Here is a 14,434-nt window from a genome sequence, read left to right on the forward strand (position 1 = left end):
GGATGACTTTTCTTGATTGTGAACCACTATTTCCTAGTTCCCTTTGAACAAGTCTCTGTTGATCCACGCACACATTTTGCATGAGCACAACTAACTGTTCTGGAGCTCTGGTTCTTCACCATGTTATCCGTGGTTTGTTATCATGCATAGTCATTAAAGCACAAGTAGACAGCTTTCTGGTACTCTCTGCTTTCAGCCTAGATCCATCTGACATCAGCAATGATATTCCTCATCCCACATCCTCTCTCTGAATCTATCTTGCACTTTTAGGAGCTCCTTGTCAAGGTATTACTGCAATGGTCCCTAAATAATCATCAGAAAAATACTACATCTAACATTAATAAAGTTGTTTGATAATTTCCTCATTCTATTGGGTCACTTTTCATTGGAATGGACACAAATTTAGATCTCTACCAGGCAATCAGGCAGGTAGCTGCCTTCCAAATATTTTGGCATAGGTGAGTGAAAGCTTCCAGTGTTTCACCAGATTGCTGAAACATTTCAATTGGTTTTTATCCATTCCTGGAGCCTTACTCTTCTCTAATGCCTTCAGTGCAGCTCGGACTTCTTCCTTCTTTAGTTTTTGATCATCTACTGCCTCTGTTGTTTTTAAATCATTTTATTGGGGGGCTCTTACAAATCTTCTAATAATCCATCATTCAATTGTTTTAAGCACACTTGTACTTATGTTGACATCGACATTTCCAAAATATTTTCTTTCTACTTGAGTCCTTGATATCAGCTCCTCCTTTCTCCTCCACCCTCCCACCCTCATGGGAATCCTTGATCAATTATATATTGTTACTGTTATTTCATATCTTACACTGTCCATTGTCTCCCTTCATCCACAATTCTGTTATTCATCCCCCTGTGGGTGGGCTATATATCCAACCTTGTGATGGGTTCCCCCTTTCTCCCCCTCCCCCCACCTACCATCCCCCTACCCGTGTTGTCGCTACTCCCATACTGTTCCTGAGGGGCTTATCTGTCCTGAATTCCATGTGTAGAGAGTTCTTATGGGTACCAATGTGAATACCCTAGTCTATCTGGATTTGTAAGATAGAACTAGGTCATGGTAGTGTGGGAGTAGGAAGCATTCAGGAACTAGAGGAATGTTGTGTGCTTTGTTGGTGCTATATTGCACCCTGGTTGATTCATCCCCTCCTTGTAACCCTTGTGGGGGGGATGTCCAATTGTCTACAGATGAGCTTTGGGTCTCCACTTAACTCCCTCCACCCTTTCAAATGATATAATTGTTTGTTTGGCATCTTTTGATACCTGATACCTGATCCCATCTACACCTCATGATCACACAGACTGCTATGCTTCTTCCATGTGGGCTTTGTTGCTTCCCTGCTAGATGGCTGCTTGTTTAACTTCAAACCTTTAAGACCTGAGACGCTATATCTTTTGATAGTGGGGCACCATCAGCATTCTTCATCACATCCGCTTAAGCACCCATTTTGTCTTCAGCAATTATGTCAGGAAGATGAGTATCAAAGAGTGCCAGGTTCTTAGAACAAAGTGTTCTTGTGTTTAGGGGGGCATTGAGTAGAGGCTCAAAGTCAGTCTGCTATCTTAATACTTTACGTATAAGTATATGTACATCGTCCTCTATCCCTTTCATTATACATTAATATATTTATATATACATGCCTATAGTTATATCTCTATAAATAGCTTTTGCCTTCTACTTCTTTCCTCTATTTCTTTTCACTTTCCTCCTATCCCACTATCAAGCTCACCCTCAATTCGAGTTTCAGTAATTCCTCATGGATACATTGCACTTGATCAAACCCCACCAGGCATTATGTGCCCTCCTCCTCATCAACTTAGATCTCTTGTTGTTCCCTTATCCCTGAGTTTGTTGGCTCCTAGCCCCCATTCTCCAGCTCCTCCTCTCGCATGTGCCCCCCAGGACCACTAGTCCTGTTGTCTTCTCCTCAGGATTGTTTGACCTGCCTATCTTATATAGACAGACATAGGATGAAATAAAAACAAAACAAAACTGATACATAGTTCCAGATCTGTCTGCTGTCTGATGAGGTGCCAAACCCCGCTGAAACAGTTAAACATTGAAGTTCTTTTTGATAGTGAATCTGTGTATTCCCTCCATCTTCTTTTGATGATTCCTGCATTGTTCAAAATTGTGCAATGGAATCCTTCAGTATTTCAACTGGAGGCTTGAATAATTCTTTCAGCTTAAGATTAGCTGAGCATGTTCTTCCCGTTTACCTTTCTAACTCAAGAACTTTGCACATTTAATTACTAATACTCTGCTTTCCACACTAATACTCTAGTTTTCTCCAAACTTCTAATTTATCGATGTCCTAAATTCTCTACCCAGAGTTATAATCTTTCTCAGTGTAATCGAACATATATACACTTTTTTCTCTTTCCTCTGGAACTTCCTTCTGTCTGTCTTTGATTTCTTGCTCCAGTTGGGGCTGCATGATATCTAGACCTGTTGAAAAACTGCACCTTGTGTCTTCCTTTATCATTATCCTGAGAATTCTCCTAGCTTCTCTTCTGCAGACATCTTCCTCCTCTCCATCTTCTTGCTATTTTCCCTTCTGCTTCTTTCCTGTAACTCAGTAATTCAAATTGAGTGCCCACTATGCTCTACACATTTTTCTAGATGTTGGGTAATAAACATAGTGAAGCTTGAGATGTCTATCTACTGGGCATCTCTCTAATGTCTATTATTTGGATATGGAAATCTGACATTCAGAAGAGAGCGCTAGCAGTATGAATGGTATTTCTCATCATTGGAATTGATAAAATCACCCAGGTACTGAGTGGGGATGTGAAGAGGCTCGAGAGTGCTTCAACATTGAAAGGTCAAAAGACGAGACTATGCTGTAATGGAGACTAAAAGCTGTGGCCAGGGAGGCAGTAGAAGAACCAAGAAAAAGTGGTGTCTGGAAGTTAATTGAAGAAAGTGATCCACATGAGCGTCTTCAAAATGGCTACTTATTTTTATTAAGCTGCCAAGGAGAATGTCTCAGCTCCTGGTTCTTCTGATTAAGCCAGGCTCACATTGCATACGGTCCTTTTGATTAACTCAAAGCCGACTGCTTGCAGCACAAAGCCTTTCACTATTGTCATATTCTGTAGGTTAGAAGGAAGTCACAAAGTCCACCCACACACAGGGTATGGAACAATACAAGTCACAGTTTTTAGTTATTAGACCAAACTATAAACTTTTCAGGCTACAAAGTGACTGTTAGTAGATGGGGAGGGAGCCTGCACAACCGACTTTTCTTTTTGCAGAATGGGCAGACCGTGTCATGTTTTCATACTACCCATCTACTTGCATATCTGGCATTTTACTGGCCAAACTGACCTCTCAGAAAAGAACTCACTCAAAAGTAGTCAGTCCTTAGGATGGTGAAAAACACCTGACTTGTCCACGGACTGGGAAAACATCTTTAGCAATGACGCATCAGACAAAAAGCCTTATTACTAAAATCCACAATACTCTGCTAGCTTCCAAAAAGAAAAAAACTAATTGCCCACTGGAGAGGTAGGCAAAGGGCCTGAACAGAAGTTTCACAGGGGCAGAAATCCGAATGGCCAACAAACATATGAGAAAATGTTCCCGATCTTTAGCCATAAGAGAAATGAAAATGAAAACAACAATGAGGAGATGTCAGACAGGGCAAGATATGACAATATAATAATTTATAAATTATCAAGGGCAAATGAGAGAGGGAGGAGTGGGGAGGGAGGGAAAAAAAGAGGACGTGATGCAAAGGGCTTAAGTGGAGAGGAAATGCTTTGAAAATGATGAGGGCAAAGAATGTACAGATGTGCTTTGCACAATTGATGTATGTATGGATTGTGATAAGAGTTGTATGAGTCCCTAATAAAATGTTTTTAAAAAAGAAAACAATAATGAGGTACCACGTAACACCCTCAAAGATAGCCCAAATGAAAAAAATCAGAAAGCAACAAGTGTTGGAGGGGCTCTGGGGAGACAGGAACTCTCATCCATTGCTGGTGGACCTGTAAGTATGTACAGCCACTATGGAAATCAATCTGGTGATATCTAAAACAGATGGCAATCTAGTTACCATACGACCCAGCAATCCCCCTACTCGGCATATACCCAGAAGAGGCGAGAAACAAACCAAGGCCAGATATCTGTGCTCCAATGTTCATTGCGGCACAGTTCATAATTACAAGGAGTTGGACACAGCCTAAATTTCCATCAACTGATGACTGGATTAAAAAGCTGTGGTACATACATACAATGGAGTACTGTGCACCGCTAAAAAGCAGTGATGAATGCATGAAGCACATTGCTGCATTGGAAGAACTGGAGGAAATCATGCTAAGCAAAGTAAGCCAAGCACAAAAGGACAAGTACAATATGATTCCGCTGAGGTAAGCTTTAAAAATAAATGTAAAAGGGCATAGGGAAAAAGCTACTGTATACAAACATTCCTGGGGTGAGGACCAGGTAGTATGGCAGGGGCCAGACCAAATCCAGGGATATATGTGGTAGTCAACTAAAAAGGAGGTGGGGAAAGGAAAACATATATATATATATATATATATATATATATATATATATATATATATATAGAAATGGACAGTGGGGCCACAGGGCACTAACCCACCCAAGGGGAGGGTATTGTTTGTATCTCCACAGGGAAAAATGGACCAGACTTCAACCCGGTTCTCCAAAATGTGAATGAAACGTGCCGGCGTTGAGTATGGAATCATTGGAGAGGTCTGAGGGGCTGGCACCAATCCCAAATACTATGTATACACTTGCCCCTCCCCTCAGAAGAATTTATTTCAAAGGACGGCATTGAATCTGCAGCTCTGGGAGAGGGATATATCTGATTGGAGCACACGGGAGCAGATGAAGGGGGAGGAGGAGAGAGTGGAGCACATCCTGGCCCACCAGGCCTTGCAGACGATGATCCCAAGTAGAGCAGCCAGTCCACAGAGGACCATATGGCCGGCCCCACTATGAGACACGACATCCCTCACTAACCCAGAGCCCTATAGGGGACAACACTGGAGACACAGTGTGGAAATTGCGCCCAATCTGATCCCACCACACTGAGGCAAAACAGTTAGGAGGTGCAACAGAACAGCAAGGGAATGGAGCAGCGAGGTCTTCAGGGAATGCTGAAGGTGGACTTTGGGGCCAAGGCATGGTGCCCCAACAGTCTGGACTGGAAAATACTCCTAAAGGCCAACAAACAGTCCTTGAACAAACTACAATCTTTTCTTTCTTGTGTTGTTGGTTTTTTTTGGTCATTGGTTTGCTGTTGTTGTTTTGCTGTATATTGTTGCTTAGTTTTGCTCTGTCTTGTCTTTGTGCATATTATTATCTCCGCAGGTCTGTCTAAGTAAGATAGGCTGGATGAACAATCTGGAGGAGAAAACAATGTGACTGACAGTTCTTGGGGGGGGGCATGGGAGTCGGGGAGGTGGGGAGAAAGGTAGTAGTGTTAACAAACCCAGGGACAAGGGAACAAACAAGGGAACAACAAGTGATCCAAATCGGTGGTGAGGAGGATGTAGGAGGCCTGGTAGGGCATGATCAAGGGTAATGTAACCAAGAAGAATTATTGAAACCCAAATGAATACTGAGCATGATAGTGGGACAAGAGAAAAGTAAAAGGAAAGAGCTGGGAGGCAAAGGGCATTTATAGAGGTCTAAATAAAGGAATATACATATGTAACTATTTTTTATGAGAATGGGGAAATAGATCTATGTGCATATATTTATAGATTTAGTATAAAGGTAGCAGAAGGACACTGGGCCTCCACTCAAGTATTCCCTCAATACAAGAATACTTTTTTCTATTAAATTGGCATTCTATGATGCTCACCTTCCCGACACAACCGCTGAAGACAAAGCAAGTGAATAAGCAAATGTGGTGAAGAAAGCTGATGGTGATGAGCTATCAAAAGATAAAGCGTCCGGGGTTTTAAAAGCTTGAAGGTAAACATGTGGCCATCTAGTTCAGAAGTAACAAAGCCCACATGGAGAAAGCACACTAGCCTGCGTGATCACAAGGTGCCAAAGGGATCAGTTATCAGGTATCAAAGAACAAAAACTCATATCATTGTGTGCTCACCTCCCTGATATGATCGCTGAAGACAAATGGGTGCATAAGCAAATGTGGCAAAGAAAGCTGATGGTTCCTGGCTATCAAAAGATATAGCATCTGGGGTCTTAAAGGCTTGAAGGTAAACAAGAGGCTATCTAGCTCAGAAGCAACAAAGCCCACATGGAAGAAGCACCCCAGCCTGTGCGATCACGAGGTGTCAAAGGGATCTGGTATCAGGCATCATCAGAACAAAAATTATATCATAGTGAATGATGTGGGGAGTGCAGAGTGGAGACCCAAAGCCCATTTGTAGGCCATTGGGCATCCCCTTTTAGAAGGGTCTCAGGGAGGAGATGAGCCAGTCAGGGAAAGATGTAGCAACTATGAAACCTACAACTTTCCTTTAACTCCTGAATGCTTCCTCCTCCCCCACTATCATGATCCCAATTCTACCTTACAAATCTGGCTAGACCAGAGGATGCACACTAGTATAGATAAGAACTGGAAACACAGGGAATCCAGGGCGGATGATCCCTTCTGGACCAGTGTTGTGAGTGGCGATTCTGCAAGGATAGAGGGAGGGTGGCTTGGAAAGGGGGATCTGATTACAAGGATCTGCATATAACCTCCTCCTTGGGGGACGGACAACAGAAAGTGGGTGAAGAAAGACATTGGACAGGGCAAGATATGACAAAATAATAATTTATAAATTATCAAGGGTTCATGAGGGAGTGGGGGCAGGGATGGAGGGGAAAAATGAGGAGCTGATATCAGGGGCTTAAGTGGAGAGCAAATGTTTTGAGAATGATGAGGACAATGAATGTACAGATGTGCTTTACACAATTGATGTATGTATGGATTGTGTTAAGAGTTGTATGAGCCCCTAATAAAACTATTTTAAAAATCTGACTTTTCTTTCTTGAGAATTTGAATTAGAAACAATAAATGGTAGTCAATGCTATGGCTGCAGTAGACCCTGGATAAATATAGGTCTTGTTTATCCTTTCAATTGCCTCCTCTCTCTCCAGCTTTTGAGTGGGTAGTTGTTGCACTTACAAGACTTGATCATGATACAATCTTAACTATTGATATGAAATGCGGTATTGTTTACTGTCGAGAGTCATTGTTCATGGTAAACTTCAGCCAAACCATTGACTTGCCTGTACTGTACACCTGTTTTGGCAGCTGCAGAAAAACAAGTGAATGTCTCTTTCTAATATGTTTAATTTCCCATGTGTGAAAACAAATTTTGTGGTACTCTTAATTCATTGTTAGCTCTTAGAGTTCTTTTGCAATAGTTTCCAGTCTGACTCTCTGAGAAAGTACAACAAATTGCCTTATAAATCATCAACCAAAGAATCAATATCAGCCTTGTTCTGTTAAAGAATTCAAGGTGAATAGTCTGAATAAAAGACTGTCCTTGCACTGCAAGGTTCAAAAGAACTTATCAACTATCTCATTATCTGACACTTTGCATTTACTACCATAGTAAAAATTTATACTATTTCATCATTGTGTGCATTAGTGATGTATGTCTGGCAGTGATGCATGCTGAGGTGGAAGGCATTAGGACTGCTAGCTGTGATGGTTAAGGGTCCCCGTCAACTTGGCTGGGCCATGACTCTCTCTGCTTTTGCAGTTATCTAGTGACGCAGTGATTTTTCGCTTTGTGATTTGACGTGGTCCTCCACCGTTTTCTATAATGCTGATTTTTTAAAAAAAATAACGGGCTAGGCTTTGGAACTTAAACATGAGAAATGTAGTCTGAAAAATGAAAGCAAAGGAAATCATATAATTCTATCGAGACAAGGTCATGTTAGTAAAATGGTTTGAACCAGAATATAACTCGAGAAGTGAATGCTTGTTTTGTGATCAGTATTAACCTAACAGGAATATCAGAACAAAAACTGACTTTGGATTATGGTTATTGATTTCATAATTAATGCAAATAAAAATTGTAGTCAGAGAGCTGATTCAGTGTATTAAGCGAAACATTTTTTTAAAAATACTATGGAATCTCCAAGGCTGGAAGAGATGATTGTTGTTGTGTGCTATCTATAGGATACACAGCAACCCTAGAGAGCAGAGTAAAATTACCTCACAGAATTTCCTGGGCTTACGTCTTTACAAAAACAGATTGCCAGAGGGTGGCGAAGAAATATTGTGGTGAAGCAGACGGTGCCTGGCTATCATAAAGTATAGTATCTGGGGTCTTAAACACTTGTCTTCGAACAAGCAGCCATCAAAGTGAAGCATCATCTAAGTCCACATGGAAGAAGCACACAAGACTGTGATCCAATGATTATAAATAGTAAAATCCAAATCCGAAGGAAGGAATGATATCAGAGCTTAAATTGTGAACTCCCAAATTTTCAGAAGGCTACGGAGGGCAGTGGGAGTCCCAAATCCATTTTCAGGGTCCCCACATGGATTAAGGCTCTGGTGAATCCCCTCTGACCATAGTTGAGGGAGGTGAATAATCTTATCATACAGAGAATATTATAAACTCGATTATGGCAGATGTAATTACCTAGGTTAAAATGTAATAGTGCCTGGTCTCCCTTTTGATTCATTTTAAATTTCTTTTAGTTTTTAATATTTCCTGCTTTCCCCCCCTTAACTCAAGTCTTTTCTCTGGTTTCTTTTGATATTTTCTTTTTAGAAAAGAAATATTGCTGTTTTTCTCTCTCTTTTTTTGGTATGTTTTTCCAGTATATGAGATTCAAGAGACTTATCTAGAGACAGTAACTGGTATAATGGCTTATTGGAAACACAGAAAGGGAAACTGGAGGGCAATGGGAAGTTAACAATGAATACAAGAAGGATGAAAATGGTCTACTACTGATTATAATGAGGACCATACAACTCTTTTTAATACAAATGACTATGAAAGTGTATGCCATATCAGTGATGTCTCAATGAAACGATTTTAAAATGAAGAAGCAGCAGAGCTTGTGGGGTCGAAGCCCTGGCCTTTTGATTACTAGCTGTGCCCTTAACCAGTGTACCACCAGTGATTTTAAAAAACTACTCATCACATCATTTCTGACCCACATTGACCTTGTATGGGTTTTCCAAGACTGTCAATCTCTATAGGAACAGTTTCATCTCCTCCCACTCCCCAATAGCAACTGGTGGCTTTGAACCATTAACCTCGAAGTTAGCAGCTCATAGCCTCACTCACAATGCCACTGAGGGCTGCAGGAGAGAGCACACAGGTCACATCATTAATTGTTAATTTCATGATTGACTCACGCCCAAGGTCCTAAAAAAATAAAGTCACACCTCCCCGACATTGTAGTTGATGCCAGGAAATATCTACCATTCATCATACCCTAAATCAGCGGTTCTCCACGTTTCTCAGGCCCTCACCCTGTTAGCTCCTCATGTGATGGTGACCCCCAACCGTAACATTATTTTCGCTGCTATTTCAGAACTGTAAATTTGCTATTGCCATGAATCATAATGTAAATATCTGATATGCAGGAGTATTTTCATTGTTACAAATGGAACTTAATTAAAGCATAGGAATTAATTACAAACACAATATATAATTATATATTGTGAAATATTTATTTCTAATTACAAATACTAAATGAAATTTTGTCTTTAAGCATGGTGTAGCATGGGTAACAGTCTTGCCAGGTATGTGGGCAAATCTGCATGTGGGCGGACCCGCTTGGAGATGGATAGAGGTTCCTAAGACCACTGGAAATACGTGTTTTCTGATGGGTTTAGGCGACCCTTTCAGGGGTCATTCAACCACAAAGGGGTTGCGACCCACAGGTTGAGAACCGCTGCCCTAAATCTACAAAAAGGATTAGGTGCAGTTTTGAAATGTAGCTATGCTTTTAAAATACGGTTCGTATAATTGTTTGGAAAAATTGTGCTTTTTGCTTCTATAATTCCTGGGGGGCAGGTGTTAAGCATTAGGCAGAAATGGATAATACTCCCCCAAATTGGTTCTCTTTAACCTTCAAATGGGAGAATGGCAGAACGGCGTACTCCTGTCAAGAGTTACAGTCTCAGAAACCCACGAGAGTACGAAGTCCTTGGTGGGGCAGTGATTATGTGTTGGGTGTTAAGCGACGGTGACCAGATGTCCAGATTTTTAACAATTTTTCCTGCGTCCCGTGGCCTTTTCAAAAATTCCCTATTATCCAGGGTGGATGATACCTTCAGGACCAGGGGTGTGAGGGGCGATACTGGGAGAGTGAAGGGTGAGTGGGTTGGAAAGGGGGAAATGATTACAAGGATCCACATGTGACCTCCTCCCTGGGAGAGGGACGGCAGAGAAGGGGGGAAGGGAGACTCCTGATAGGGCAAGATAGGACAAAATAACGAGGTATAGATTACCAAGGGCACATGAGGGAAGGGGGAGCGGGGAGGGAGGGGACAAAAAAGGAGGACCTGATGCAAAGGGTTTAAGTGGAGAGCAAATGCTTTGAGAATGATTGGGGCAGGGAATGTATGGATGTGCTTTATACAATTGATGTATGTATATGTATGGATTGTGATAAGAGTTGTATGAGCACCTAATAAAATGTTTTTTTTTAAGTCCCTATTTTTGGAAAGAATGCACAACCAGCTAAGGTATACGGTTTTCGGCCGCCATGTGGCTATTTCGCCAGGATGAGTTTTATCAACGGTGTCCCGCTTTACCAGTGTTAAAATCCGGTCACCTTACGCTAAGCACAAGGGCAATACTTCATAAACCACCAGCAGCTCCCCGGGAGAACGCTGAGACTCCACTCGCACCCAGTTAGTGTCTGGGCGCCACGCACGGTTCGCCCGACGGCGGCGGCGCGCGACTTCGAGTGCTTGCGGGGCGCGTGGCTACTCACAATGCAGACTCCGTCCTCAACCTTCCGGGCGCCCGGGGTTTCCGTTACTTGCGTTGCGTAGTAATTTTCCTCCAAAACGCAGAGGGTTGGAAGGAGGTTGGCTGGCTTTGGAATGCTCTGGGGCTGTGTTGGCCAGGACTCCGGCTAGGCGAACTCAGGGCTTGCGCCTTCTGTCACGCGGCTGGTCAGAGAGGTCACACACCCAAGCGGCTGGAGGCGCGGGGAGCTGGCCTCCAAGTCCTGGCCGGCGTGGGAGACGCGAGGCTGGGACGGGAGACACTGCCGCCGCCATGTGGGAAGGATGAGCAGCCTGAGGGAGGAACTGGTGGATGCAGACAGGGGACGCCCGTCTCTTTCCGTTCCCTACTTTCTTCTCCGACGTGAGCGCGAGGGAAGTGGAGCCTCCGTTTGGCCCGGAGGCTTGGATTCAGACGCCCACGCTGAGGCGCCCTTAGTTTGCCTGAAGGCGAACCGCGCCGGCTCCGTGCCTGGAAAGGAAGGCACGGCCAACCCTTGGTCACCCGAGACCGGGGAGGACAGCCAAGGCCTCTCCGAGGCGGAGGCGCAGTGTTCGCGCCAGGCGCGCAGCGGCAGCGCCGCGTGGCTCCCGACGCCCGCCGGACGGCACGTGGGGACCGGGGCGCGAGGACCGGCGCTCTGGCCCGGGAAGCGTGGGAAGCGCCTGTCACGGGGGCCACGAGCGCGCCCTCGCGGCCCCCCTGCGCCGGCCCCCCTCCGAGCCCGGCGGCCTGAGCGGAGCGCGGCGCCCGTCGTCGGCGCGGTTGCCATGGTTTCCCGGGTCACGTGGCCGCCGCGGAGGGCGGGGGCGGGGCGTCCCCGGCGGGGGAGAGCCGAGGCGGCGGCGGGAGCGGGAGGAGCCGGAGATGCTGCCAGCCCTCCCGGGGCCGCGCTCGCTCAGCCGCCGCCGCCGCCGCCTCACGGAGCAGCCGCGCGCCGGGCTAGCCGGGCCGCCGGGCCCCAGAGCGCCGCGCTCGCCGCCCGCAGCGCCGCCAGCGCCCGCAGCGCTCGCCCGGGGGCCGCGCGGCCGAGGCCGGAGCGGGGCGAGGGCGGCGGCCGCCCGCGCGGGGCAGCCCCGGGCACTGGGCGCCCAGGCGCCCGCCGCCCCGCAGGCAGGATGAGCATCGAGATCCCGGCGGGGCTGACGGAGCTGCTGCAGGGCTTCACGGTGGAGGTGCTGCGGCAGCAGCCCGCCGACCTGCTGGAGTTCGCGCTGCAGCACTTCACGCGCCTGCAGCAGGAGAGCGGGCGCCGCGGCAGCGCGCGCTGGGGCCACGAGGGCCGGACCTGGGGGGACGCGGGCGCCGCCGCCGGGGGCGGCACCCCGGTCAAGGGCGTCAATTTCGCCGCGGAGCCCGGGCACGCCGACTCGGAGAACGGCGAGGAGGAGGAGGAGGAGGCCGCGGACGCAGGGGCGTTCAACGGTGAGGCCGGCCCCCCAGGCCCCCACACCCCCATCGCCGTCGGGCGCTCGGCGCGCCCCTCCGGCACCTTGCCTCGCGCCGCGCCCGCGCCCGCTCCCCTCCCTGGCCTACCTTCCCATCCCGCCACCGCCCAGCACCCCTTTCGGGCGCCCACCTTCCGACGGGTGCCCTCCCCGGTCCCCCTCCCGGGGCGGAGAGAGCGCCCAGAGGCCCCTGTCAGCCGCGCCCCCGCTGCCCCTCCGCTCGGTCGCCGGCCGAGGAGGGCAGGTTTGGGTGGGCCCCGCGCCGACCACTCGGGCCTTGGGGAGCCAATGGTGCGCCTGCCCGCTGCTGCTGTGCGGGAAGGAAACGGGCTCCTGTGCGTCCCCGACGTTTGTTAACTGACTGTCCGTCGGGGAGAAAGAGCGAGGCTGTCACCCCGGACGGGCCGTCTCTGGTCCGACCGTAGATTCCTTCAAAGGAGCATGAAATTGGAACCGCTGGAAGAACATTTCTGGTAATAGCTTGCGCATCCTTTGAAACAAAGTCATCCATTATTTTCCAATTGACCAGTCCTGTGCTGTTATTTTTGGACAGACAACAAAGGCTCCACTGAAGCCTGCGGTCCGTAGGGGTCTCTGGAATGAGGACACGCGGTCAGTTGCCTTTTTTACCAAAATCACATATGAAATGATTGAGAGCCCCTTTTTTTTTAAGTGTGTGTGTGAGAGAAACGCTGCAGGAAGTTCCGAACGCTTGTTGGTTGTCTGTAGAATGAAAGCTAGTGAGTAATTGTAAGGACCGTGCCAGAGAACTGAAGCTGAAAAGAATGAATGGGGAAGGAAAAAAATAAATTTTCTCAAATAGCTGCTCCTGGTAACTCCCTCCCCTTCTGCTTACAACCCTCTTCCCCCAACACACACACACACACACACACACACACGATTCACAACCGCCTGTATTTACACAGGACTGGATCCCATCTTTACAGCTTCTGAGATACGATACCACGGAGTGTGAAGGTGGCAGAAAGCAAGCATGCCGGCAGCGTTGCACCAGCTTTTCGTTTATTTGCGCTGCGGGTGATTTGTGTGTCTGCAGTGCATTTCATATCATGAAAACGTTTTAAGGCGTCATTTCATTTCCCTGCACATTGTGCTGGGGGTGGCGGTGTTGCTTTTCTTTGCAGCGTTGCATGTTGAAATGGGCTGTGAAATGAATGTAATTTCAACTTGTCCAAAGCAATTACACAAACCCTGGAAATAAGTACACTGTGAGCATAAAAGGGAAGATTGTTGCTTTTAACATTAATTCTGAACTACCTCGTTTCCCAGGGAGAATGTCATCCTAGTCTTTGCTTTCTTTTTTTTTCTTTTTGCCCAAGATTTTATTAAATGCTTTTCTTTGTAGAAGCAAATGAAGGATAAGAGTCTGTCCTTTAGGTGCATGGGCACAAACTAATGATGGATGGCACAGAAAGGACAGAGGCATCACATACTTCTATTAAGCCTTTGAAACAGACACTCGATTAGGGAGACACACACACACACACACACACACACACGAGCTGGCTTCCCAGGTTAGAGGAATGAAGGACTTGGTAAAGAATCTAGATGTGTTCAAGACACTGTAGTGTTAACATAACTAATAACACTTTGTACAATTTTTTGAAAGTATTCTGAAGGAACAATTCCATTTTATCCCTTAAAAATGATGCTGTTACATGCATAGCAGGCTTTATTTCTTTTTTTGTTAATTCAGAAAAATAAGCTGTTAACTTTTATTTAAACAGCAGGGATCATCATTTCATGCTTCTCCAAGACATCACTGTGTGTTTGTTTTCTCATTCATATATTGGCTCATTGAACTATTCTCCCAGGGAATATAAAACTTCAGCATGCACCCAACATAATTTGGTCATGATCCAATTCACGCGTTTGTGTGTCTTAACTGAATCTTTGGTAACCATATTTCCCTCTACTAGTTGCAGGACTTTCTGATACCTTTTATTCTAATCAACTCTCCCATTAAAAAAGAAAAAGTCAATTGTGTTTGCACCTGAGGTTTCAAAAGCAATGATAAGCTACAAAGG

General features: G+C 45.9%; 1 protein-coding gene across 1 annotated transcript in view; it reads left to right on the plus strand.

Annotated features, from left to right (window-relative positions):
* The first annotated feature begins 12,041 nt into the window (after positions 1-12,041).
* PRKAR2B (protein kinase cAMP-dependent type II regulatory subunit beta) overlaps positions 12,042-14,434 on the plus strand; it is a 114,072-nt gene continuing 111,679 nt past the window's right edge. The window contains exon 1 of the mRNA XM_075558540.1: positions 12,042-12,363. Within this exon, the coding sequence (XP_075414655.1) occupies positions 12,057-12,363 (307 nt within the window). The 5' untranslated portion in view covers positions 12,042-12,056. The remainder of the gene's footprint in view (positions 12,364-14,434) is intronic.

Source organism: Tenrec ecaudatus, chromosome 9 (genome assembly GCF_050624435.1).
Source record: "Tenrec ecaudatus isolate mTenEca1 chromosome 9, mTenEca1.hap1, whole genome shotgun sequence".
NCBI classification, from domain to species: domain Eukaryota; kingdom Metazoa; phylum Chordata; class Mammalia; order Afrosoricida; family Tenrecidae; genus Tenrec; species Tenrec ecaudatus.